The sequence below is a fragment of the Sus scrofa genome, chromosome 4, assembly GCF_000003025.6.
Source record: "Sus scrofa isolate TJ Tabasco breed Duroc chromosome 4, Sscrofa11.1, whole genome shotgun sequence".
Taxonomy (NCBI): domain Eukaryota; kingdom Metazoa; phylum Chordata; class Mammalia; order Artiodactyla; family Suidae; genus Sus; species Sus scrofa.
Window position 1 is genome coordinate 122356920 of NC_010446.5, and position 26948 is coordinate 122383867.

At 45.4% G+C, this 26948-nt stretch overlaps 1 protein-coding gene across 10 annotated transcripts in view; it reads left to right on the forward strand.

Annotated features, from left to right (window-relative positions):
- The window catches only part of ALG14 (ALG14, UDP-N-acetylglucosaminyltransferase subunit), a 120957-nt gene that overhangs the window by 13575 nt on the left and 80434 nt on the right, over window positions 1–26948 (forward strand). Inside the window, exon 3 of one of the 10 annotated variants that reach the window (XM_021090182.1) lies at window positions 18339–21441. The exons of the other annotated variants lie outside the window; for them this stretch is intronic. Within the exon in view, the coding sequence (XP_020945841.1) occupies window positions 18339–18644 (306 nt within the window). The 3' untranslated portion in view covers window positions 18645–21441. Of the gene's footprint in view, window positions 1–18338; window positions 21442–26948 lie in introns of those variants that run through there. 10 annotated transcript variants of the gene reach the window in all.

Sequence of the window (26948 nt, forward strand, 5' to 3'; positions counted from 1 at the left end):
TCATAAATGGATGCTTAATCTTGTCAGCAGTTTTTTCTGCATCTCTTGAGATGATTGTATGGTTTTTATTATGACTGTATTATATTTATTCTTTAGTTTATTAATGTAGTGTATCTCTGATTGATTTACAGATATTGAAAAATCCTTCCAACTCTGGGATAAATCCCACTTGATCATGTTGTATGGTCCTTTTAATGTATTGTTGACTTTGGTTTGCTAGTATTTTGAGGATTTTTTTCATTTATGTTCGTCAGTGATATTGGCCTCTAAATTTTCTTTTTTGTGCTCTCTTTGTGTCAGAGTGATGCTGACCTCGTAGAATGAGTTTGGAAGCACTGCTTCCTTAGCAGTCTTTTAGAATAGCTTCAGAAGGTTAGGTGTTAACTCTGAATGTTTGGTGGCATTCATCTGTGAAGCCTTCTGGCCCTGGACTTTTTTTTTGTTGGGAATTTTTTAAATTACTGATTCAATTTCATTGTTGATGATTGGTCTCTTCATATTTTTATTTCTTCCTTATTCAGTCTTGAGAGATTGTATATTTTTAGGAATTTGCCATTTCTTCTAGATTGTCCATTTTATTGACATATAGTTGTTCGTAGTAGTCTCTTATGATCCCTTTTATTTCTATGATGTCAGCTGTAACTTCTTTTTTATTTCTGATGTTATTGATTTAGGTCCTCTGTTCTCCTTTTTTCTTGGAACCTGGCTAAAAGTTTATCAATCTTGTTTATCTTTTCAAAGGTAAACTTTGAAACTGAGAACTGGTTTTTAGTTTCTTTTATCTTTTAGTTCTTAGTTTTATTTAATTTTTATCTAATATGGATTTTATTTATTTTCTTTCTTTTTTTTGTTTTATAATGATTTTTATTTTTTTCCATTATACCTGGTTTACAGTGTTCTGTTGATTTTCTATTATACAGCAAGGTGACCCAGTCACACATAAATATATTTTTTCTTTTTTTTTACATTATCATGCTCCATCATAAGTGACTAGATCTAGTTCCTAGTGCTATACAGCAGGATCTCACTGCTTATCCATTCCAAAGGCAGTAGTCTGCATCTATTAACCCCAAATTCCCTGTCCATCCCACTTCCTCCCCCACGCCCTTGGCAACCACAAGTCTGTTCTCCAAGAATATGAGTTTCTTTTCTGTGAAATGGTTCATTTGTGTCATACATTAGATTCCAGATATAAGTGATATCATACGGTATTTGTCTGTCTTTTTCTGACTTCACTTACTATGAGGGTCTCTAGTTCCATTTATGTTGCTGCAAATGGCATTATATAGTGCTTTTTTTATGGCTGAGTAGTATGCCATTGTGTATATATACCACATCTTCTTAATCCATTCATCTGTCAATGGACATTTAGCTTGTTTTCATGTCTTGCTATGTGAACAGTGCTGCAGTGATCATGTGGGTGCATGTATCTTTTTCAAGGAAAGTTTGTCCAGATACATGCCCAACAGTGGGATTGCTGGATCATATGGTAGTTCTGTGTGTAGTTTTCTAAGGTACCTCCATACTGTTTTCCATAGTGGTTGTACCAATTTACATTCCCACCAACAGTGCAGGAGGGTTCCCTTTTCTCCACATCCCCTCCGGCATTTGTTATTTATGGACTTATGAATGATGGCCATTCTGACGGGTGTGAGGTGGTACCTCATAGTAGTTTTGATTTGCATTTCTCTAATAGTCAGTGATGTTGAGCATTTTTTCATGTGCTTGTTGGTCATCTGATATCTTCCTTGGAGAAATGTCTATTCAGGTCTTTTGCCCATTTTTCCATTGAGTTGTTGGCTTTTTTGCTGTTGAATTGTGTAAGTTTGTATATTTTAGAGATTAAGCCCTTGTCAGTTGCACTGTTTGAAACTATTTTCTCTCATTCCGTAAGTTGTCTTTTTTCTTTTCTTTTCTTTCTTTTTCTTTTCTTTTTTAATGGTTTCGTTTGCTGTGCAAAAGCTTGATTAGGTCCCATTGGTTTATTTTTGCTTTTATTTCTTTTGCCTTGGGAGATTGACCTGAGAAAACATTGGTAAGGTTGATATTAGGGAATCTTTTGCCTATGTTCTCTTCTAGGACTTTGGTGGTGTCTTGTCTTACATTTAAGTCTTTAATCCATTTTGAGTTTATGTTTGTGCATGGTGTGAGGGTGCGTTCCATTTTCATTGATTTGCATGAAGCCGTCCAATTTTCCCAGCACCACTTGCTGAAAAGACTCTTTCCCATTTTATATTCTTGCCTCCTTTGTCAAAGATTAATTGACCATAGGTGTCTGGATTTATTTCTGGGTCCTCTATTCTGTTCCATTGGTCTGTATGTCTGTTTTGGTACCAGTACCACACTGTCTTGATGACTGTGGCTCTGTAATATTGCCCGAAGTCCGAGAGAGTTAGGTCTCCTGCTTGGTGTTTGTTCCTCAGGATCGCTTTGGCAATTCTGGGTCTTTTGTGTTTCCACATAAATTTTTGGATTGTTTGTTCTAGTTCTGTGGAAAATGTCATGGGTAATTTGGTAGGGATTGCATTGAATCTGTAGATTGCTTTGGGTAGCATGGCCATTTTTGCAACATTAATTTTTCCAACTGAGGAGCATGGAATATCTTTCCATTTCTTTGAATCCTCTTTAACTTCCTTGATGAATGTTTTATAGTTCTCAGCATATAAGTCTTTCACCTCCTTTGTCAGGTGTATTCCCAGGTGTTTGATTTTTTTGGGGGTGCAGATATTAGTTTTATCTTTTCTACTGTATTTTAATCTCTTCCATTTATTTCTTTTTTGATCTTTATGATTTCTTTTACTAACTCTGAGTTTTATTTGTTCTTTTTCTTTCTCTAGTTGCTTTAGGTGTAAGGTTAGGTCGTTTATTTGGGATTTAGGTTGTTTATTTGGGATTTTTCTTATTTCCTGAGGTAAACTTGTATTGCCATAAACTTCCCTCTTAAAATTACTTTTACTGTATCCCATAGATTTTTGGATCTGTGTTCTCATTTTCATTTGTCTCTAAGTATTTTTTTATTTCCTCTTTGATTTCTTCAGTAATCTGTTAATTGTTAGTGGCATATTATTTAACCTCCACATGTTTGGGGTTTTGTGTGTGTGTGTGTGTGTGTGTGTACAGCTTTCATCTTGTAGTTAATTTCTGGTCTTATAGCGTTGTGGTCAGAAAAGATGCTTGATATAGTTTTGGTTTTCTTAACTTTACCAAGGCTTGTTTTTTAGCCTAAGATCTATCCTGGAGAGTGTTTTACATGCACTTGAGAAGAATGTGTATTCTGCTACTTTTGGATGGAATGTTCTATGTATACCTATTAAGTACTTCAGGTCTAAAGTGTCTTTTTTTTTTTTTTTTTTTGTCTTTTTAGGGCTGCACCCACAGCATATGGAGGTTCCCAGGCTAGGGTTCTAATCAGAGCTATAGCTGCAGGCCTACACCACAGCCACAGCAACACGGGATCCGAGCCACGTCTGCAAGCTACACCAGAGCTCAGGGCAACACTGGATCTTTAGCCCACTGAGCAAGACCAGGGATTGAACCCTCAACCTCATGGTTCCTAGTCAGATTCATTTCCTCTGCACCATGATAGGCACTCCTAAAGTGTCATTTAAGTTTAGTGTTTCCTTATTGATTTTGTGTCTGGATTATCTGTCATTGATGTAAGCGGGGTGTTAAAATTCCCTGCTATTATTGTTACTGTTGATTTTACCTTTATGTCTGTTAATATCTGTGTTATGTATTAGGTGCCTTAGTTTTGGGTGCCTATGTGTTCATAATTGTTCTGTCTTTTTCTTGGATTGATCTCTTGATCGTTATGTAACATCCTCTTTGTCTCTTGTAACGGTCTTTATTTTAAAGTCTCTTGTTTGCTGTATTACCACCCTGACTTTCCTTTGATTTCCATTTATGTGGAATACCTTTTCCATCCCCTCGCTTTTGGTCTGTGTCTGTCTTTAGATCTGAAGTGGGTCTCTATAGGCAACATATATATGAATCCTGTTTTTGTATCCCTTAGCCACTCTGTGTCTTTTGATTGGAGCCTTTAGTTCATTTACATCCAAGTAATTATTGATATGTATTTTTTTATTGCCATTTTGTTAATTGTTCTGTAGGTTTTTTATTCCTTTTTTCTTCTTTGGTTCTCTTGTGTTATATTTTGATTCCTTTTTCTTTTGTGTGTATGTGCGTATGTTATAGGTTTCTGGTTTGTGGATACTACAAGGTTCATCTATATAAATATATATGTATATGATACATGTTTACGTGTACATATTTATATAATGTGTATATATCTACATATATTTACATATATGAATTTTTGCTTTAAGTTGCTGATCTCTTAATTCTAAGGGCATTTTAACAACCCGGCATTTATACTCTCCTCCCCTCATGATTACTACTTCTGATATCATGCCGGAGGCCAGCTCCAACGGCCAGGGAGCGTGCACTTCCCGATCGGACAGGGGTGCGGCGTCGGCAAATGCACAATTACGGAGACAGCCTCTTTGTCCCTTTCAGGGCGCTGGGCTGCTCAAACTTTATTGGCAATAGAAGTTGATTATATAGACAGTTTTTCACTACAGATTACATTACAGTGTTAAAAGTACATTGGTTAACTATTACATGGTATAGCAGCCATGCATCCTGTTTTAAGATCTCTATCTTTAAGCTTAGTGAGTACTTTGAAGAGGCCATAAAACACAAAAATTTGGCATTTACAAACTTTGTTTTAGACTGGTACTTATCTTCAAAGCGTTATGGCAGGGAGACAGTGTAAGTAAATATAAACCAACTTAAACTAGCTATCACTAAAAAGCTTTTAAAATCAAAGACAAAACTCACAGCTAGGTTTTTTGGATAAGATATGGCTAACTTCTATGGACCCATTAAAATCCTAACTCTAAAGTTCACTATGTAACTAGTTAATAGATAAACACTATGGTTTAACTAAGTTGGATTTAAACAGGGGAAAGTCCTTCAGGATGAAGTTTTTATTACACTATTGTTGTAATTTTGTTAAGTCACAAATCACCACAGGGAAATAAGAATGGGAAATAAGAATAATCAGTAAATAATCAGGAAAGACTGAGGAAAACTGAATAGCAAGTGAATAACAGAAAAGACTAAGTTATCCATGGGACAAGCCCCACTCAGCAACACAAAATGGGAATTATTTCCTGGGAAATTTAGTTTTCCACCTATGTCAGCAGGCGAGCCTTATTGTCTTCTGGGGCCTGTCCTCGGAATTGTGCCCTACAGGCAGGCATCCCCTTGTTTAGGAACCTGCCCTCGGAATGGTACCGTTCAGACAGGCCCCTTTTCCTGATTAGGAGCTTGTCCTCGGAACTGCAGGCCTCTTTTTTGTATTAGGAGACTGCCCTCGGAATTGCACTGTTCAGGCAAGCTCCCTTCCTCGGTTCTTGTATCTTCTCGGCTCCCCGCAATACCATATTTTATGAATAACTGTTTTGTGTATCCCTTAAGTGTTTACTGTGTATATAGATTATTTTACTACTTTTATCTTTTAATCATCCTGCTAGTTTTGTGCATAAATAATTTCCTACCTTTACTATATGTTTGCCTTTACTGATGAGCTTTTTCCTTTCATAATTTTTATGTTTCCAGTTGTGGCCTTTTCTTGTGTGCCTGGAGAAGTTCCTTTAACATTTCTTGTAAAGCTCTTTGGTGGTGCTGGACCCTTTTCGTTTTTGCTTGTCTGTAAAGGTTTTGAACTCTCCATCACATCTGAATGATTTGCCTGGTAGGGCACCCTTGGTTGTACGGTCTTCCCTTCTGTTAATTTGAATATATTGTGCCACTCCCTACTGGCTGCCTGAGTTTCCAGTGCAAAGTCTTCTGATCTCCTGGGAGTCGCCTTATACATACCTTTTTGCTCCTCCCTTTCTGCTTTTAATATTCTCTCTTTAGCTTTAATTTTTGCCTTTTTTTTTTTGTCTTTTTTTTTTTTTGTTGTTGTTGTTGTTATTGCTGTTGTTGTTGTTGTTGCTATTTCTTGGGCCGCTCCCGTGGCATATGGAGGTTCCCAGGCTAGGGGTCGAATCGGAGCTGTAGCCACCGGCCTACGCCAGAGCCACAGCAACGCGGGATCTGAGCCGCGTCTGCAACCTACACCACAGCTCACGGCAACGCCGGATCGTTAACCCACTGAGCAAGGGCAGGGACCGAACCCGCAACCTCATGGTTCCTAGTCGGATTCGTTAACCACTGCGCCACGACGGGAACTCCTAATTTTTGCCATTTTAATTACAGTGTGCCTTGGTGTGTTCCTCTTTGGGTTAGGGAAAGGTGACATTTAAACAAAGACTTGAGGAAGGTGAGGTGTAGAGCCATCTGGGGAAACAGAATTCGTGGAGAGGAAATAATAAGTGCCAAGAAGGGCCCTGAGTGGGCCTGCGCCCGGCAGGTGTGTGAAATAGCAAGGGGGTCCGTGCGGCCACAGCCAAGAGTAAGCGAGAGGAAGCTGAGAAGGTTACAGGCCACGAAGGTCAACTGGGGGGGCGGGGGGGAGAGTGGGGTCGTATTTTTTAAGTCCTGTTGGTCCATTTTTAGTCCTAGAGGTTTTTTATCTTTCCCACGAGTGACATGGGGACCATTGGGAGGTTTTAGGCAGGGGAGTGATGTCATCTCGCTGATGCTTTAATAGGATCCTTTTGGCTGCTGAATGAGCTAAAAGGGAGGAGGACAGAGGCCAGGAAATGAGTCTGGAGGCAGTTGCAGTAATCCAGGTGCGAGACGAATGTGGCTTGGACCAGGATGGCGACATGGGATGTGATGGGAAGTAGAGACTGGACATACTTTGAGAGGAGAGTTAGTAGCATTTCCTGGCAGATCCGGAGTGGAATGTGGGCAAAACGAGCAGTGGAGGATGACATCCAGATTTTCGGCCTGAGCTACCAGGAAAATGGAGTTGTGTGTCATGTGCCTGAGGAAGCAGGAAGGCTAAGTGTGGAGTGTCTGTAAATATGGACGTGAGAATGTTGGCCATGCAGTTGGGTAGAGGTGTCTGCAGTTTAGGGGGAAACCCCATCGGGAATATGAATTTTGGAGTCATCTGTGTCTACATGGTAGTACCTAAAACAAGTAACAGTGTGCGATGAACCAGGGATTGGGAGTAGTTCGGAAGGCGGAGACAGCTAAGGACGGAACCCAAGGCCCTCTAGCTTTCAAAGGTGGGGGAGCTGTTGTTGTTCTGGAAATGGCAGCTGTCAATTAGTTGTAGGCCTCCTGTTCAGAGCCTGTAGGGGTGCTCAAACCCCAACTCTAGGTTCCTGGTATAAATATGTCTTCCTCCCCACACGACTGTATCACAGGCTGTCTGCTCCCGTTTCATTTTCTTCTTGTTTCTGGCAAGAAGGGATTTCCTTTCTTTCCAGTTCAGATAAAATAATATTTCATCGTATATCTTAGAGCATTTTAAATTGTTTATATAAGGAGAATTTGGAGGTTGGTGTAAGTCAGAGTTTTAATGTATCCGCTGCATAGATACTTCTGCACTGTTTGTATAAATAGCAATCCAATTTCCTCGCTTTTTTTTTTTTTTTTAAACCTCCTGTAACTGTACCAACTGCAGTTTCCTAGCTGTAGATGATACTTCTGTGGTCAAAGGCCTTGACTATCTCTTTATAATCTAATTTTTTCGGACTTCCTAAGTAAGCCAGAAAAGCTGTACCACTTGAAAGCATTAGCAGTAAGTGAACTCTGTGCCTGGGCAAGGTATCTGGTCGGTATCACTCAGAGCATTTTGGGAGTAAAAGTGCATTGATTCCCACTTGGTTCTGGTGAGAAGCCAAAACCCACATCTTCAGCATAAGCCTGCTCTTCCAAACACATAAAGATCTTCCCAGAAATCAGAAGATACAAATGAGCCATTGTGAATCCCTTAGAGTTACCTAAGTAGCAGAGGAATTGTCTGTGGTTTGGTTTGTAGCTTATTCTGATGTGAAATTATTCAGTACATTTCTAAATGGTTTTGCTAGTTTATAAAACAAAATTAAATATTGATATTTACCTATTTATACTGGATATAAATACACTGCAGATTTTACAGCTCAAATTTAAATGAATAATGCAATCGTGTTAATTAAATGTAGAAATGACCTCATTCACATTTTGCCCAATTCCTTTTATTCAGTATATTTTTTTAAATGGTACTTGATTTAATGCTGCTTAAAATCTTTGGGTACATAATTCAGCCTATTTACTGTCACACAAGAGTGAAGAGACATGGTCATTCCTGGTGTCCTTTTTAAATCCACTGCAGTCTGTTTTTCTCTAAGTAGCTTTACTAGCTTTTTGAAACAAACAAACAAAAAAACAAAAAAACCAGGCTTCCCTTGGGAGAAACCTGTGAATCCCACTCAAATAAAACAGCTGAGCTCAGAAAGGTGAGGAGCAGAAAGCTAAGCAAGGCAAAAAACAAACGCGTGTTTAGCTGTGAAATTAACTTGAATGAAAAAAAAAAATCCTGAAAAGCCTTCTAAAGAAAATGTAATTTCCACTAGGATTAGTTCTAACGTAAAGAGGAGCTGAAGTCCCATCTTTCAGAAAAATTGGCTACTCACCTTTCCAAATGGGACCATTTACTGGAGCTGTGTCGCATGAAGGCCGGAGAGACCTCACAGCAGAGCTCTCCTCCTGGAAGGCAGTTGTCTGCTTGCAGGCCTGTGTTTCAGCAGGAACATCCAGCCCTCGGAGACAAGGGAGGCAGTGCGGCTCAGTGCATCGCACTGAAGATTCTGGCTCATCCTTTTACACCTTATTTGTAACCTCCTTGCCTGACAAGCCTTCCTCCTTGTACTTCTGTTAGCATATGAGTTGGCGCCTTCAGATCACATCACGAAGGAAGAAAGTTTAGTGACACGTGAATAAAACTTTTTGGTTTTTGGCCACACCCATGGCCTGCAGAGGTTCCTGGGCTGGGGGTTGAAACCACACCACAGCAGTGACCCAAGCTGTTGTAGTGACCACACTGGATCCTTAACCCACTAGGCCCCCGACTCCTCACTGGAAACATTTTTTTTAAATGTACGTAAAAATTAAAGAGTAGGAACTTGTCATATATAAAATAATAACAGACTTTGCCAAAAGCTGATCTGAAGGGTTAAAAATCAGAGCCATCGTGCTTTACTTTTGGGTCACTTCACTAGATTTCTCCTACTCTGTAATTAAGCTCATGATGTTTTGCCAGGAAAGATTATTTATTTGTTCGTAAGTCAAAAAATAGTGAGTTCTGGTTCTGTACAAGACACTCTGCTTATGTGGATGTATTTCAGTAGATCTGGATTGAATATGCCCCCAAATTATCTGCAGCGGGACTGTAAGTGGCTGTTTTCCTGTTTCTTTACTCTTTTCTTTCCGAATTTTTGCTTGTTCCTTAATGGAACATCTGCAGACAGTAAGGAAGTATAGAAAGGGGAAACCTGGGATCGTCCTGCGACAACTGCAGTCGCACTCTCTGGAGTCTCGCTCTGTTGGTATCGCTTGTTCCCCCCCGTGATACGTGTACTTAGCACAAAACGTTAAGATTTGGGAGTTCCCATCGTGGCGTGGCGGAAGCAAATCTGACTAGGAGCCATGAGGTTGCAGGTTCGATCCCTGGCCTCACTCAGTGGGTTAAGGATCTGGCATTGCCGTGGGCTGTGGTGTAGGTCGCAGACGTGGCTTGGATCTGGTGTTGCTGTGGCTGTGGTGTAGACCGGCAGCAACAGCTCCAATTAGACCCCTAGCCAGGGAACCTCCATGTGCCATGGGTGCAGCCCTAAAAAATAAAAGAAAAAGAAGAAACCTCACAAAATATTAGGATTACATGTAGGTATATATACAGACTCATATAAACACGAGTCGGGGAGCACAGGATGGCTCATTTATAAATCACACCTTATATATTGCCTTCAGCTTTGTTTTCATTTACCTCCTTACCTTGATAGATGTCCACGCTGGTACTCGTAGGTCTGCCTTGTACTTTTTAATGATTGGATAGTTGTCTGTAGTATTGATGTATCATTTCCCTATTGCTGTTTGCAGTTTTTCACCAAAAGGGGCAGTAAACCTGTTGGTGCCTGTGTTATATACAGTCTGCAGGTGTTCTTAGGACATTCCACACCTTCTACACGTGTGGGTGTGACCTGGGAAAAAAATGAAAAGACAGAAAGCCCAAAGTAAGTACCTTGCTGACATGAGGGAGCACGTCACCCTGTCGGCATTAGAGGGTTCTTCTAGCCTGTCGATTGGATTCCTGTTTGCGGGTGAAAGGAGTACACGCATGAAAGCGTGTCCTGTGGGGTGGAGCCACATGTAATAGACACCTGGATGCTGGTTGTCCTGTCCCTCAGTGCAGCCTTCTATGCCCCCCGACCGTACTGTGCAGAGATTTGCTCAGGCCGGCGATCCTGGATGCCTTTTGGGGCAGACCCCACGTGTCCCACAGGTGCTTTGAACGCTAGTCTTCTTGTCAGCATCTTGTTCATAGTCATGGATGCCGCATTTATTGTCCTCAAACAGTGTATTGTACAAATAACCTGTTAGTCTAACATTTGAATGAGTTCCTTGGTATGAAAAAGTATATCTGGAGCCAAAAGCCAGTCTTCATTAGAGGCATTCTTTCTCCCTAAAGTCAGAACCAAAATAAGAATATCTGCCATTAGTCATAGATTTTTTTTTTTATTTAACCGACCCACCGCCTAAGATGAAAAAGAGGTATAAATATTGAAAAAGAAGAAATAGTCATATATTCTATAAATAAGTATATCTGAGAAACAACAACAACAACACAGTTTAAAGACCATCAAATAGGAGAAGTTCAGGGAAGTACGATGTGTAAGCTGAATACGCACAGCTCAGCACCTTTCTTACGTGCAAGCTTTAACTCCAAGGAGAGAGAAGGAGAAAAGGCCCCTGAAATATCAAACCCTGGGAAACGACCAGTATGGACCCGAGAGTGAACTCTTATCGAGAGATATTAAACATGATGTGAATACATCCAGAAACCTATTTCTGCCGTATAAAAACTGAGCGATTGCCAAGTTTCCCCAATTTGGGCTGCAGTAGCAATCAGAACACTGATTCCTTTAACTTTTGTTGTTCAGGGACAAGTGTTCGCTTCCCACGTGCCCGGCATTATTACAGGTAGTGGCAATACACCAGTGAACACAACAGACAAAAAAAATTCGCGCCATCACGAGCCGGTCTCTACTCGCAATGGCTCAGAAAGACGTCCTACCGGACATAGTGAACCAGAAAACCGCACGGCTCCTTAGAAGGCAGCAGGAGGACTGCGCCGACTGGGGTGGGAATTTAGAGGGAGAGGGGAAAGTTGCTTCCTAGGGTTTTGCCGAAGGAGGGGACGCCTCCAGCGCAGGGAGCAGTCCCTGGAACTGCAGGGTGGGGCGTCCCTGGATGTCGGGGGACAGCAGGGTGTTCCGGTGGCCAGAGCAGTTAGGAGGCAGTTGAAGCCACCCAAGCAAGAGATAGTGTAGCTTGCACAGGTAGGAAGGGGGCGGGGGCATGGCTGGAGTCTGGGTGTGTTTTGAAAGTAAAGTTAATAGCATTTCCTGACAGATTGGCTTTGAGATGCGAAGAAAAGGCAGAAGTCAAGCAGAACTTTGAAGCCCTTGGTCTGAGCGGTTGTAAACAGAATGACCCTGGGGCATCTGTCAGTGGAGCATCCTCTTTCCAGCGTCTTTATAAATAGTACTTCATACCATCCGGACAAATCAACAGCCTCTGCCTTGGGTGGAGGAACCTGGACATTATCTGGGGTTCGAAAGGGCTGCCTAGGCCCTCCCTGCACTGGTTTAAAACCATTTCCTAAGTCCTGCTCGCTTTCCCTCTCTCTCTCCACCTTCCAACTCTTCAGGCTTCAGAAACAGTCCTGGAAAGTCCGCCCTGGTGTTGTAGGATTGCTGTTACTGTAGTCTTCTCTGCCGTACCCTCATGCTGCCACCAGGTGGCAGTGCACTGCTGCACACTGTGCTGTTGGGACCTGCATTACTTCTCAAGGGAGGCCTGGGAGGGAGGGTTGAGCTTTAGAACCGGGCTGATGGAATGCTTTCTAATATATATCACAGACTGATCTGGTTTGGGAAAGATGAAGAGAGATTGTCTCCAGTTCTTTTTTTAGAAACATCATGTATCCTTGCTAGGGGTGATTTGTAAGAATTTGAAAAGGCTTTTAGCAGTCTTTCCATGTGGTGTTTTTATTTAAAGACCTTATTTACCAAACACCTTGCCGAGGTTGCAGTACTGGTGTATTTGTTTTATATGTTCTTCTTGGTTCAAGACAGGTAGAACAGCTCCCTAGAAGGCTTCCTAAAAGTAAAATCCTTCATGAAAATCAAAGGTTAGTATTGAGTAGTTTCTGTACATAAAATTAGGACTATGTTTTATAGAGTACAAGTCAAAAAAAAAAAAGTACCCATTTGTCTGAAGTTTTTTGGTGCATTTGGAGAGGCAAAAGAATAAATACTGGACACCTTAGGAATTAATAAAGGTCTTACCAAGCAGTGCTAGTGAATGACGCATGCAAGAGGCACCAGGTACCTCTGGAGCCTGGAGTGTGGGGTGGGGCTGAAAAGAAGCCTCTTGGGTGAAGTCCACCTGTAGACAAGTTAGGCTCCCACCTCTCGACCTTACTCTGGTAGAAAACCCAAGACTTAACCCACTGGAAAAGTTGAATAAAGAGGTTTCGGCTTTGGAAACAAACAGGCCAAACTGCAGATGGAGTAGGACATTGCCTAGAAAGCAGAGGGCTTACGGAATGTGAATAACAACCCCTGTCCCCCAACACACACACGCTTTCCTTTCCAGTTTGCTCATACGTTTCCCCCAGGCAGGAGAGTAAAGATTGGCTTTGAGGAAACGGATTTCCTCAGGAGAATAGAACTGTAGTTTCCTACCCCCGGGATTCCCTCCAGGGGAGTTGTCAAGTCCTGGCTGTGTTCATCCTCTCGAAGCCAGCACACAGAGCTTCCTCTTCCTTTTAGTGCCTCGTCCTTTAGTAGGAACCAGGCTTTCCCAGCCTGGGTATTGTTGACATTTGGGGCAGATGCTTCTGGGGAGGCTGTCCTCTGCAGTGGGGGATGTTTAGCTGCATTTCCAGCCTCCACCACTAGAGGTCGGCAGCACCCACTTTTCTCCTCTGCCCCCCACCCCCAGTCTGGGGACCAAAATGTCTCCCGACCTTGCCGATGTCCTTGGGGGAGAAATCTCCCCTCTCTCTTGAGAGCCGCTGGTTTGCACCGGCACCCACAGACCACCAGACGTGGGAGGAAAGTCCTTAACATGGAAAGCAAAAGTAACAGGGAAAGGAACTTTGAGAAAAGGAATGGGGGTGGGGATGAAGGGAAAACACCACCTTCAGAGAAACGAGAGGACGCTGTGTCTTTAAAAAAAGCAGGAAACCTGTTTTCGGAAAACCCTCATAGAATAAGAAGGACTTTTGGCCAGTGACATTTTGCTTGTAGAAATAGAAAAGTCAAAATACTGGAAGACCATATTCAAGAGCTCTGCTGCAATTCAGAACAGAAAATAAAAGCAATAGGGAAAAGGTAGGAAAATTAATTAACTAGATGTTGGTGATATACTATTCACAAGGAACAGGGACACAGGAGAAATTAAAAAAAAAAAAAGTGAAGACTCAAGAAAAATTCCCAGAACCGGAAGGACATGACCTTCAAATTAAAGGACCATCCCCAGCCCTGTTAAACTGTAGTCAAAACAAGATAAATCGTCAGACTATTTCAGAACCAGTGACAAAGAGAGAACTTCCCAAAACGCCTGGAAAGAAAAAGAAAAGATGTCGCAGTGGATCTTGATGGCCTTCAGAGTCACGGTGGAGAAATGTCCTCAAATTGTCCCCACCCTAGCCCCTTTCGTGGAGGGTGTGCTTCACCAGGACACAGGGACCTCAAGGACAAGGTCCTGGAACCTGGGTGCCAGCTACGAGCAGCAGGGGAACTCCTGAGAGGGAAGAGGCCCACAGCTGCAGGCCTGGAGAGAGAACCGGACAGGAGCTTTGAATGCAGAGGAGGGAGAGGTCTGGGGCCAGAGTGTTGGGTGGGTGCGGGGGCTTCTCCTAAAGGGTAATGAACCAGCGTGGGGGAAAGTCAGGAGGTTAGACGTGCAGGACTTGTTCAGACAAATGGACCGTGTGTTTTGATAAGAATCACCACAGGAGATGGGAAATCAATCAATCAAACTATGCGACAAGAAATTATTTCTGTTTTATAATCCTGAGACCCTTTTAGAATGTTTCCTGGTGCAGAAAAGATATAAGTGAGCTGCTATTTTTTTGAAGGTTGTGCAAAGTGGGTGGAGGAATCATCTTTGAATTCTGAGTGATGGTTGATTTTTGTTGTTGTTTGAACATTTTCTGTGTCTTCTAAGATAAAATGATGAAAGTTGGGGGGGGGGTTGGTTGTTATTGTTTTGTTTTGTCTTGTTTTGTTGTAAGAAACCAAGCTGAGAAGAGATTAAAGCCCCAGTGGAAGTAATAATTTTCTAAATGACCCGTGTATCATCAGCACTCATATTTTGGAACAAGTGTAATTGCATTTTGGAAGCGCGTTAGTATTCATGTTACTTTAATAAACAGGGATGCATTGAGTTTGCATCTCTTAGCCCGTTTGTGTGTATGCTAGGATTTGCCTGTCAACACTTCTGAAATTAACATGATGTGCCGCTTGCCTGTAACAACACCTACGGTTTTCCACCAGGTGGGGCGCTAACTTCACCAGTGGACAAAGACCGGCTATAAAACTTGCTGAGATTTCTAAATCTAATGCTAATTCATTCACTATCTTTCTTATCTGTAATTCTCAAGCAATGCTAAAATAAGTTGGTAAACTCTGTCGTTGCAGTTGTGGGGTTTTGTTTTGGTTTCTAAATTATATATTGCAACTCATGGTTGAAGTCATTTACCGTTTTAGAGTATGACTAACGTATAAATGCACCTTTCCTCTTTTTAATGGACCTTAACTATATTCTCCTATAAGTAAAGGCAAAAAATATCTCTATTGGAAGAAGATCCTTCTAGATGAGTGAAATATCTTAGAAAGTATTTGAAATGTATGGCGCACAGAGATCCTATATGGCTACCTCAGGGAATAAGTGATTATTTTCAGAACAGGACATCAGATGGATATATACGTGGTTCTGAAGAATTCTAAATGTAGCTTCATCTCGTAAATTCCTTCCTAAATCTTACTTGTCCTATCCTCCCTCTCTGCAATAAAGGCAAATTAGGTTAAACTTTCTTTGAATCAGATTCTGAATTGATGCAATTGACATAATTGTGAATACCATATTGCAGTTATTTCAACCTTATAGTAATTTAGCCATTTTTCCTTTACCGGTAAAATTTGTGTGGGATTCTTACAGCATGCTGACCTAGTGGAATTCTTGCCATGGCACATTGGGTTAAGAATCCGACTACCAGTCACTGCTGAGGTGTGGGTTGGCATTGCTGCAACTGTGGCATGAGTTGCAACTTGGCCCAGCTTCAATCCCTGGCCCAGGAACTTCCATATGCTGTGGGTGTAGCCATAAAAAACGAAAAAACATGCAGACCTAGTAACAATTTACAATATGATGCTGCTGTTTCTCCATTTTAAAGCAAGTTAGAGAATTCTGATAACCAATGTTTTAAACATTTACATTAAGGATATATTTTATTTTATTTTATTTTGTATTTTTGCCATTTCTTGGGCCACTCTCACGGCATATGGAGGTTCCCAGGCTAGGGGTCAAGCCAGAGCAACGTGGGATCTGAGCCGCGTCTGCGACCTACACCACAGCTCATGGCAACGCCGGATCCTTAACCCACTGAGCAAGGCCAGGGATCGAACCTGCAACCTCATGGTTCCTAGTCGGATTCGTTAACCACTGTGCCACGATGGGAACTCCAAGGGTATATTTTAAAAATTCATGCTTATGTTATGGGCCCAAGCATACAGTAAGTTCTCTTTTGTTGTGGCCGTCACCAAATCAGGATGTAGCTGGTTCCTTTTATCCTTCCCTTTGCTCAGATGGAGATTCTTTGGTCCCTTTTAGCCATTAAGCCATTCATTCTGGAGCCTGTAGTTAGAGTCATGCCAGGGACACGATAATTCAGAGCCCTGCGAGGAGTGAGGCTGCTTGGTGGCGTACTTCCGGTTTGGGTCAGGATTGGTCACAGAGCTGAGCCCGAGATGGGGATGCAAGTGGACCAGTGGTGCAGAGGGCGTTCACGTGTCTTTCCAGGACGGCAGAGATGCTCGATCATGGTAGAGGGAGACGGGCCACCGAGTGACCTCTGGTGAAGGGCGATCATGATAGAGGGAAGCGGCCACGGAGTAACCTCTGGTCAAGGGGCCGTAGGCCCCAGGCCAGGTCCTGCTCAGAACCAGCCCTGTCACCCTGGGGGAGTTGGCATCTCTGGACCTCGCCCTCTGACTGTGAAGCAGGGAGGCCTGGCTGAGACCAGGGATCCCCGTCTAGCCTCTCTGATCCCACAGTTGGCCCTGAGTCTGATTTATCAGAGACGGGCGAGGCTACCGCTCCAGGCCAGGCCACCCTGGGACCCGTCAGTGCCTGCCTGGAATCTAGGCTTCTGAACACTGCCTTGTCCTGCACACCCAGTTGTCTTGCTCCATTACCTTCCTGCCAGGTCAAGGCATTGCCCCAGTGTCCAGTGTCCCCACTTCCACCTGAAGAGTACCTGTGTGCATTCTCTGACACAGATACTATTTGTACTTAGAAAGGTGTTTTACCGACATCAGCAAGAATGCAGGCGTCAAGAGACCAAACCGTAATGAATAATGATATGCTCTGGGTGTTCACTTCCCCTAAAAACCTGAGAGTCACCCCAAGCCCTGCGGGCTCCTTAAGCACCCCCCACCCCGGCCCCACCGATTGTCCTCTCCATTCCTTCGCCTTAGCCTTGCAGGTATGTTTGAGGCCTGCAGCATCTTCTCCTGACTTATTCGGTCATCTTCCAGATGCTTCCCTTCTGTGGGTGAGCCCCCAGCCCTCGGTCCAGTCTCTTCGTAACCGCCAGAGTGATCGCTCTTGAAAGCGCATCCGGTCACATGACTCGGCTTTTGGGACCTGGTCAGTGTCTGTGCTTTGCCTTCACATTTGAGGACACGCTCTTCAGCAGGGCTCTGAAGGCCCTGCCGCTCCAGCCTCGTTGTCTGCTGCTCTCTGTTGTGCTGTTTACAGACCAGAGGCCAGTCCCCGGGTAGCCCATGCCCTTCCATCCCGTCTGCTGGGCACGCGTTGGAAGAACCCCCCCCCCCCCCGCCGTATCTTGTCAATCTCATGTTAATCTTCCAAGTTAGAGCAAATGTCTCTTCCGTAAAGCCTGACCTGGTTTGTAATTCATCGTTTCTTACTTGGCACTGACATCGTACGTGGTAGTTGTGTCTCCTGTTGTGTTCATCTGATTGCCGTGATTAGCTGCCCATGTTGCCCCAGGAGACTGGTGCGTTCCTTATAAACGTCCTCACTCCTGTGTCCCCAGCCCCATTCCTGTCACCCGGTGGATCTGTGCTCACGACGAATAGGACTCTCATATCTACTGCTGTGAACAACTGTTTCATCTCTGATTTTAATGTCTTTTCCTTTTTAAAAAGAGGAAAACAGTCTTAAATTCATACCATTTTAAAGCTGAAAGGAAAGGTGTTTCAACTGCAAGTGACATAAAACTAAACTCCAAACTGGCCTGAACAATAGAGTTTGTTGACTTACAAAATGGAAAAAAATGCAGTCTCGTTTCTGGCAAGCTCGGTCCAGCTGCCTGGGAGGTCCCTGCCCCCTCCCCCCCACCTCCAACCCCGGTTGGGGTCCTTGCCACTGGCTCCCCTCCGTGCTGCCTCCTGCAGCTCCCGATTCCTCCCTCAGGGTCGTGCAAAGCACCAGCACCCCCTGGCTTCACATCTTTGCATTGACCTATGAAGAGCTCTTAGAGCACGCAGGAGAGGGAGGTAAAGCTGCTTTCTCCCAGAGGTCCAGCAAACGTCTCCTGGCCGGCGGTCTCCAGCTAGGTTATATCTCCATTTTTCGGCCAGGAGGAGTGTTATTCCACGGTGCCGAAGCCATTCCGGGCCTCCTGGAGCTGCCTGTTGAGGTTGGAGACGGGGGCTGAGTCCCACCGACACCCTCTGGCTGAGAATGTGAGCAGAACGAGGGACCCAAAGGAACATTGGATTATTGCTGACAAAAGAAGGGGCAGTGAAAGACTGGGACGAGGGCAACGCTTGTTCACTAGGAAGGACTTTAGAAATCTTTGGGGCCAGAGTCCCATCGCTGTTTCGAGAACAAATTTCTTTTTCATTTCCCCGAAGCCTGAGGCCTCCAGGCCAGGAAGAGCTGCCCCAGGCACAGTGAGGAGTAGCTGCAAGGCGAGGGGCAGGACTGGAGCGCAGCCTTGCCTGTCTTTGACAAGTCAGATGCGTGTGGGATCCCAGAGGCTGGTTGAGGATCCCTGGTCTCAGCCAGGCCTCCCTGCTTCACAGTTGAGAGAGCGAGGTCCAGAGAAGCCAACTCCCCAGAGCGACAGAGCTGGCCCTGAGCAGGACCCGGCCTGGCGCCCACGGCCCCTTCATCAGAGGTCCCTTCCTGGCACATCTCCATCAGCTACCATGAAGTGAGCAACTGCCAGGTACTCATGCATATAAAAGCTTTTCCTTGCTGGTAAATTATGGTTCTCTGGATTTCAGAATTGCTGGGTACATCATCCAACATATTTTTACTGCATATTATACTTTTCATTATTAAAAAAAAAAGTTACAAGAGAAAGCTGAAACCACTTTTGGTTGAATGAAATTTTACCATTTTCACTTTGTCTTATTTCCAAGATTCTGCAGTAGTGTGGCATTCATTAAATAATACATGTATTGTACGTTTCAATGTGTGGTAACAGCAAAGAATGACCTCATAGACCACTTGACCGGCTCTGTTGTGGTTTATGATGCCATCTGGAATCCTTGGTGGAATTATTTCCATCTAAATCACTATAAACTTCTATTTAGTTTGTCACAAATCTAAAGCCAGATATGTTTGTGGTTTTTAGCAGTGATGTAATTCTCAAAGATACTTTGAAAGTTACCCGTTGTCGTATACAATTAGCATATAACTCCGTGTTTCACATAATTTCAGACACACGAGAACCTTGAACAAAATCCATTTCTCCACTTTATTTTTTTACTCTTAGACATTCTCCCTTTGCTGTGTCTCTTGCCACTGTGGGTTTAGTTATGGATCGATCAAGTGTGTGTGTGGGGGGGGACATTGGGCGGCTGAGTAGCGTAGGGCGTCGTCCCTGCCTCTTAACTGGGGAGCTCATGCAGCTAGAAAGGATGTTTCATTCACCATGTGGCGAGAGAGAAAGGTCTCTTTCTCTGTCTTTTCTGTTACTGCCAGTTGTGTGACAGAGACCAGATCACATTGGAAGACAGGCAGACGTTGCAGGATACACATACTGACCCGCCCAGAAAGGGCTCCACTAGAGCTTACTGTCTGGGAGTGTGTGACCCAGTTGGCTGCAAGGTAGGAGCAATAGCAAAACAGCAGAACTTGCCAGAAGGGATTTGGGGCCTAAGGTTTAACAGGAAAGTCTGAGGCCCTATGTCTTTTTGTCCTGGTTTTCCCCCGCAAAGGCTCGGGGCAGGGCAGGGAGTCCGTGATAACAGCAGTAGGTGGGGAGGAGGGCAGAGCTGCAGTGCAGAACAGGGCACAAAGCCCAGAGAGAGGGGAGGGGGCCGGGAGTTCAGTTCTCCCCAAGCCAGAAAGATGCAGCCTACTCTGGGGGTTGAAAGCTGTAGGTGTCCAGGGCAGGTGAGTTGCAAAGCAGAGAAGGAAGAAGAAATGGGTCAGGGATCCACACACTCCCGGCCTCCCGTAGCAACAACAGGAGGCTGGTTCAGCTCACTATGTGTTGGGGAAGGCAGGCCTCTCAGTGGCGAGGCACAGGGACCCAAGAACAGCCTGTGGAAGGGGAAGTCAGCCACATATTTCAGGACACGGGGAAGGCCTGGCTGCTGCTTGCTGGCTCTGTCCCCCGGGAAAGTTCAGATTCCTCATCTGTGCAGTGAGGAGGATTCATTGGCTTCTTATATTCCTGAGAAGTCGTGAGATAGAGTCAGCATCTTCCCCAGCGTAGACCACAGGCTGGACTTCTGGAAAGTGTCACGACCGTCGTTTATCGGTTCAGCGAGTAGTGGCGTGGAAACCCCATCCTGCACTTTGGAATAAAGCGGGAGCAGACGAAATCCTCCCTCTCAGGGAGCTCACGCGCTGGGAGAGAGGCAGCCGGCAGTCAGGCACACCAGGAACGAGCGAGGTGGTCTGAGGTACCCGTCAGTGCTGTGAAGAGGGTAAGATAAGACGGTGCGGAGGGGGGCAGCCGTGGGGAGGGGGGCGGTGGACGAGAACGGAGTCCTCTCTGAGGAGACAGTGTGCTGGCGAGGCCTGATTTGCAGGAAGGGTCCTGCTGTGAGACAGTCTGGGGGCAGAGCAGGCTGCTCAGAATGAGCAGAAAAGGCCTTCAGGAAGACGTGAGCCTGACACATTCAGAAAATGGAAGGGAGACCCGTGGGGTGGGACAGAGCGCACGGGGAGTGGTCAGAGAGGTAGCCAGTGCCAGGTCCCGTGGGACCGTGGAGGCACCTGTCGTAAACGTGGATCGTATCCCAGGTGCACCGGGGAGCCTTTGAGGGGTTTCAAGCCAGAGGATGAAAGGGAAGAGCTGCTACACATTGTGCAAAGATCGCTGCGGAGAGTCTGTAGAGGATAAAGTGAATGTGGAGCAAACGAGACGAAGAGGCGGTTCCATAGTCAGGGTGAGGGGTGGCGATGGCTTGGACCCTGGGGGGAGCAGCGATGTTGGGAAGAGGTGGGTGGATTTGGAAAGTGCGTAGAGGCTTTGGAGGAAGGAAACATGGGCCGTCCTCCCGCAGCCCCCAGCGCTGCCAGACTCCACAAAGATCTTCGTGATCTTCATGGCTGTGCAGGAAATCTGTTTATGATGGAGCTACCGTCCATCTGTCAGTTTCTGGCGTGGGAATGCAGGAATAGTGTGTTTTGGCGGCACGTCGGAAAGTTCAGTTCTGAGTTGTTACAGAAAAGCGTAGTGAAGAGAGGAACACCAAAGCAGATATGTGTTTCTTCCCCAGCAGAAGGGGTTGAGGGACAGTTTAGCAGCCCACCGTGTTTCTCAGAGGAAGAACTTGCCCTGGGCCTCTATACGAATGCGGGGCTAGGCTGACCCTGCTTGGTCCTGTGGCCACCCCTTAACATGTTGGGTCTGGGGATGGGGGTCAGGGACGGAACAATGGATGAAGCATCCTTTGTGTCCTGCATCCTATTAATAGGACATAAAAGAGAGTCACAGACCATTCCCTAAGGCAGAGGTACAGACTCAAAAAAAAAAAAAAAAAAAAAAAAAAACCCAGCAAGTCTCTAAAGCTTCCTTCACTGGGATTTCTCCAGATGCCACAACCCCCAGGAATGCCTGGTCAAGGCCAAGCCTGCATCGCAGCTCCCCGAAACTCTGTCCCATCCCTTTGTCTTCAAAGGCACTGTTGTGAAGACCAGACTACAAGCCTCCTATTGATCCTTTTCCCTTATTTTTTTTAATATATATTTTGATCATTGTCTAGAGCTACGTAAAGTAATTTAAACTCTCATAGGATTTCATCATGGCCTGGCTCGCAGTGTTTCTTCTGAGTGACCAGGACATCAGACCCTGCAGCACCAGGCATAGCTCATCTGTGTATCGGACATCCCTCTGCCCCAGGTTCCACCCCCTGGACCACATCGGCATAGCAGGTTTCATGTAGAACCCGGGGACAGAGAATTTTTCAAGCATTTGCATGTGCGGATTGGGAGACTGCTCCTTTAACCTGGCAGCTCCCTTTCCCTTTGTGCTCAGACTGCAGGGCCTCAGGACTGTCTCTCTCATGACCTGTTTTCTGGGGAGAGGATCCCCAAGAGCTGGGAGGGTCCAGGAGGCCCTGTGAATGGTGGTTTCACAGCGAGGGGCTCGGCTATGTACCTAGAACACGTGGATGGGGCGAGAGCCTGTGTCTCTGCTTCCCTCTCATCCCCCATAGGATTTGCTGCTTCTTGACTCTGGCTGTTTGTAAACTCTCCCCTCTCTGCTTTGCCCGGGGCATTTTCCCTCTGGGCCCAGAAATTCCATTCAGTTCAGCCCATTCATTGAGCGCACCTTACACACAAGGCCCTCAGTAAACCCACGGAAATTACCTCCCTGCATCCTTTCTGTGTTCTCAGTCCAAGTACATCTCAGCGAGGTGACAGGAAAACGGAATTGTCTTAAATTAATATGCAGTAACATACTGAATCATTTCTTCAGTAAATATTGAGCACCAACTGCAAGCCACATGCTCTTACAAGCACTGAGGTTGCGATGATTAAAGCTCTTGGCCTCCTGGAGTTCCCAGTGTGGAGCAACAGGATCAGCGGTTCTCTGCAGGGCCAGGACACAAGTTCAATCCCAGGCCCAGCCCAGTGGATGAAAGGATCCAGTGTTGCCGATAGGTTACAGCTGCGGCTTGGATGGGATCCCTGGCCCGGGAACTCCACATGCCATAGGGCCATCGCGTGGCCAAAACAGAAAAGGGGAAAAAGAAGGTTCCTGGCCTCCTCAGGTAAGTTATATCCCAGTGCAGGAAACAGAGAGTAAATAAACATATATAATAAGCCAGCAGGGGAAGTAATTTTAAAACATAAAGCAGGCCTAGTGATGGAGGAGGGAGGCGCGTGCGTACAGATGGGAGCTGAAGGGTTATTTAGAAAGATGAGTCGGCACAGGCGCCTCTGAGAACTGATCTGGTGGGGGAGGGTGGGAAGAGACTTAGATTTGGCGGTAGGGTTTCCAGCTTACCTGACTTGTTATAGAACATTATAATGCGGGGAAGACTTAGATGGGACTTGGCAGTACAAGCCTCTCTGGCGTAGAGCCCAAGCCTGAGAGGGCACCCCCCCACCCCCCCACCAGCCAGGTCATGGTTCCGACCCCTCACCTGGGGGTTAGCTCACCCCCCACCCCCCCAAACGCTGGTCACCACCTCCCTGTTTTCCTGTTTATTCGCTGGTAGGACTTCCAGCTTGGCTCTCGGCCCAGCTACCACTTAATTGTCATCCTTGACGGTTAAGTAGATTGTTGCATCGCATTGCCTCAGCTAATAAGTCCCCCCCCATCACTGGGGAGAACCGGCTCATTGCCCCACTCTGGGGGTGACCATAGGCCATATCCTTTAAGTCCGGCTGCTGCCGATGATGATGCTGGAGCCACAGGTGTAAACTGAGGCCGTCCTGTGCCTGGTGGACACTGCAGCATGTGGTCATTGGCCTGCGTGGCCCCAGCCTGGCATCTGACTTGAAGGCCGAGGCTGGGCTCCTTACACGTGCGTCCAGAGGTCAAAAGAGAGGTCATCACTCTTCCATCACTGCCCTGTTTGCTCACCCTCAGGCCTACTTTTATAGTTTCCTTGTGGGGGTCCCTCAGTCCCCCCGCCCCACCCCCAGAATGTGCCTCCACTAGTTTCCGTTCTTCTTCTGGGAATGGCCTGGAGGCTTCCTAAACCCATTTCCTCTGCTGCTTCAGGCCGCCGCATGGAGTGAGGTGTAGGCGTTCTTCCCTCTCCAGGGCCCTGCAGAGGCCTGCCCAGCCCTGTGTGTTTGCCTCTTAGCTGGAGCTCATGTGGAGTCAAAGGAGCTGGGCTTCCAGAGCCAAAGCCAAGCCCCTCGATACCCTAAAAATATCCAGAAATATTGCCCATTGCTTCCTTACAGAGTTATATACTCATCGCTTTGAAAAATTTAAGGGGCATGATACGCAGTCGTGCCTTTTTAAAGGAAATATCCTAGATGTTAAGATCAGGCCTCTCGCCCAGTGGGTTAAGGATCCGGCATTGCTGTGAGCTGTGGTGTAGGTTGCAGACATGCTCGGATCCTGCACTGATGTGCCCGTGCTGTAGGCCAGCAGCTACAGCTCTGATTCGACCCCTAGCCTGGAAACCTCCAGATGCTGCGAGTGCGGCCCTAAAAAAAAGCGGAAAAAGATCAGGCCTCGAATTTTGGAAGTAACATCATACTCTTAAAATAAGATCCTGTTGGGCTGTTTTTACTCTAATAGTGATGACATCTCACTGGGTTCAAACGTATTCGGTAGTACAGGTGGTACTCCCTGATCTGAAATCCTAGAAAGCTCAGAAAACTGAGGGGGGAGAAAGTTCCAAGTTTGTCACCAGTTTATTCAACAGCAAAACCCGGTTTGAATCGGTGTGACGCTAAGAGCTTTTATCCCACTGAGTATGAAGATTCATGTTTTGCTGCAGACGTGTTTGGTTGCTTCTCCAAAATTCAGAGGCGGATAGTATGTAATATATGATCTGGGTACTGTATTACCTTTTCAAAGCACTTCCGGCCCAAAAGGTTTCAGATCAGGGATTCTGACTCTATCATGCTGAAACCAAGGCCTCCTGTGCCCGCAGCGCAGAGTCAAACTCTGACGGCCAGAGTTTGCAGGAGAGTAGGGGTTTCTTGCTGGGTGCCGTGCAAGGGAGCGGGAGTCAAGCCTCAGGTCCACTCCCGCTTGGTCTTTGCATTAGGGATTTTTTTTTTTTTAAGGGGAAAAACCAAGTCTGGGATTAATTGACTTGTGACATTTCTATGACGTTTCTTAATCATAGTTTCGGGAGTCGGATGTTCAGTTTATAAATCTCAGGCCAGGTGGTCCATGGCCCAGGGGTCTGTTGGCTCATCCTGCCCTGGAGAAACACCTGAGTTTGGACATTCACGAGGACAGGTGTATATACTCGCGGTTTCAGCACGTGAACAGCACATCGGCGTCAGCAAGGGGTGTCCTCTGACTGCAGGATTAGTGTTCAGGCGGCTCAGGATGCAGGTCCGAGGGAAGATGGGGAAGAGAGTTTGGAGAGAGTGGTTAATCAAACCACCAAAAGAATTCGGTTTTAGGGAGACCTGGTTTCAGCTCCTTTTACCTATTCATAGTTTTCAATTACTGATCTCACAGAAAGTTTGCCCTCTCTTGGCTGCTGTTCCCTGGATGATCTACAGTGAGGTTACTATTCAGCATTATTTTCTAGTTAAACGTTGAGTACCTTAATCCTGTGGAAGGGAAAAAAAAAAGACATTGATTTAATAAATGATTAGTAAGTAAATAAGTAACAAAAATAGTAAATAACCTATTGAGCCCAGATCGTTCCTTCTCTGCTGGTGTCACATGCAAAGAAGAGGGAAGGTCCTTTATCATCATAAAAATGGAGCGGTCACATGTGCAGCCCATTCCACCCCTCACCCCTCCCTTTTTACTTTTCTTTTCTTTCTTTCTTTCTTGCTTTCTTTCTTTCTTTCTTTTGTTTTTGTTTTCATTTTAGGGCCGAGCCTGTGGCACATGGAGGTTCCCAGGCTAGGGAATTGAATCAGAGCTGCAGCTGCCGGCCTACACCACAGCCACAGCAACTTGGGATCCGAGCTGCATTAGCGACCTACACCACAGCTCACGGCAACGCCGGATTCTTAACCCACTGAGTAAGGCCAGGAATCGAACCCACAACCTCATGGATCCTGGTCGGGTTCTTAACCTGCTGAGCCATAATGGAAATGCCCGTTTTCCTTCTGTGCTGAATTAAAGGACCTACACTCATGACCTCCTGAAGCATAACAGAAGCCTCTTCTCAGTTTCACACCTTTTCCTAAATGCAAGAAAACTTAGGACCAGTAGTTTTGTGTCTTCCAGTTGTGTAGGAAAAGTTTTTCGTTTGTCGTTTCTCCAGGAGCATATTGTCCCTCTAGGCCAAAGGTGGGGGATGGGAGGAGAAGGGATTACGTATTTTGTCCTCTGTTCTCTGACAACGTTTGTGGTTAAGTCAGGCTCCAAGGAACCCCCAGGGGCACTCAGCTTCTGGCTTTCAATCCCCTGTGTAATCCCTTCCTCATCAAATACAATCTGTGGCCAACGGTTCCAGATTTTCTTCATGCACATACTAATGTGTGTATGTACGTGTATACAAACACACACAGCTGTGTGATTTGTCAATACACACTGGACCGTGTTACACACACTGTCCTGCAACTTGCGTATCCACGTTAATAGCTCATCTAGGCACATCTTCCTCACCTGTTCTTATAAATCTATGTAATTTGTTCGTGTGTCTGCATATATTTTCCTACATGGATGGACGTCAGTGATAAAGTGGATAGCATGTGGGTCAATCTGTGGGGTATATTTCTAGAGGTAGAAATGCCAGATCAAAAGTAGACACACTGTGGAGTTCCCGTCGTGGCTCAGTGGTTAATGAATCCCACTAGGAAACATGAGGTGGCAGGTTCGATCCCTGGCTTTGCTCAGTGGATTAAGGATCTGGCATTGCTATGAGCTGTGGTGTAGGTTGCAGACGCAGCTCGGATCCCGTGTTGCTGTGGCTCTGGCGTAGGCCGGTGGCTGCAGCTCTGATTCAACCCCTAGCCCGGGAACCTCCACGTGCCGAGGGAGCGGCCCAAGAAATGGCAAAGGATAAAACAGTGTATTCAAAAAAATAGTAGACGCACTGTGAGTTCCTGTTGTGGCTCAGCAGAAAAAAATCTGACTAGCATCCATGAGGATGCAGCTTCATCTCTGGCCTCATCAATGGGTTAAGCTGAGCATTGCCATGAGCTGTGGATAGGTTGCAGACATGGCATGGATCTGGTGTTGCTGCAGCTGTGGTGTAGGCTATTGGCTACAGCTCCAATACAACCCCTAGCCTGGGAACTTCCATATGCCAGGAGTTTGGTCCTAAAAAAAAAAAAAAAAAAAAAAAAAAAAAGTAGACACACTTACAATTCTGATAGATATTTCCAAGTTGCCCTCCCCAAAAGTACCATTGTCTTTGCCCAGGATATATAAATGTCTATTTCCCTACACC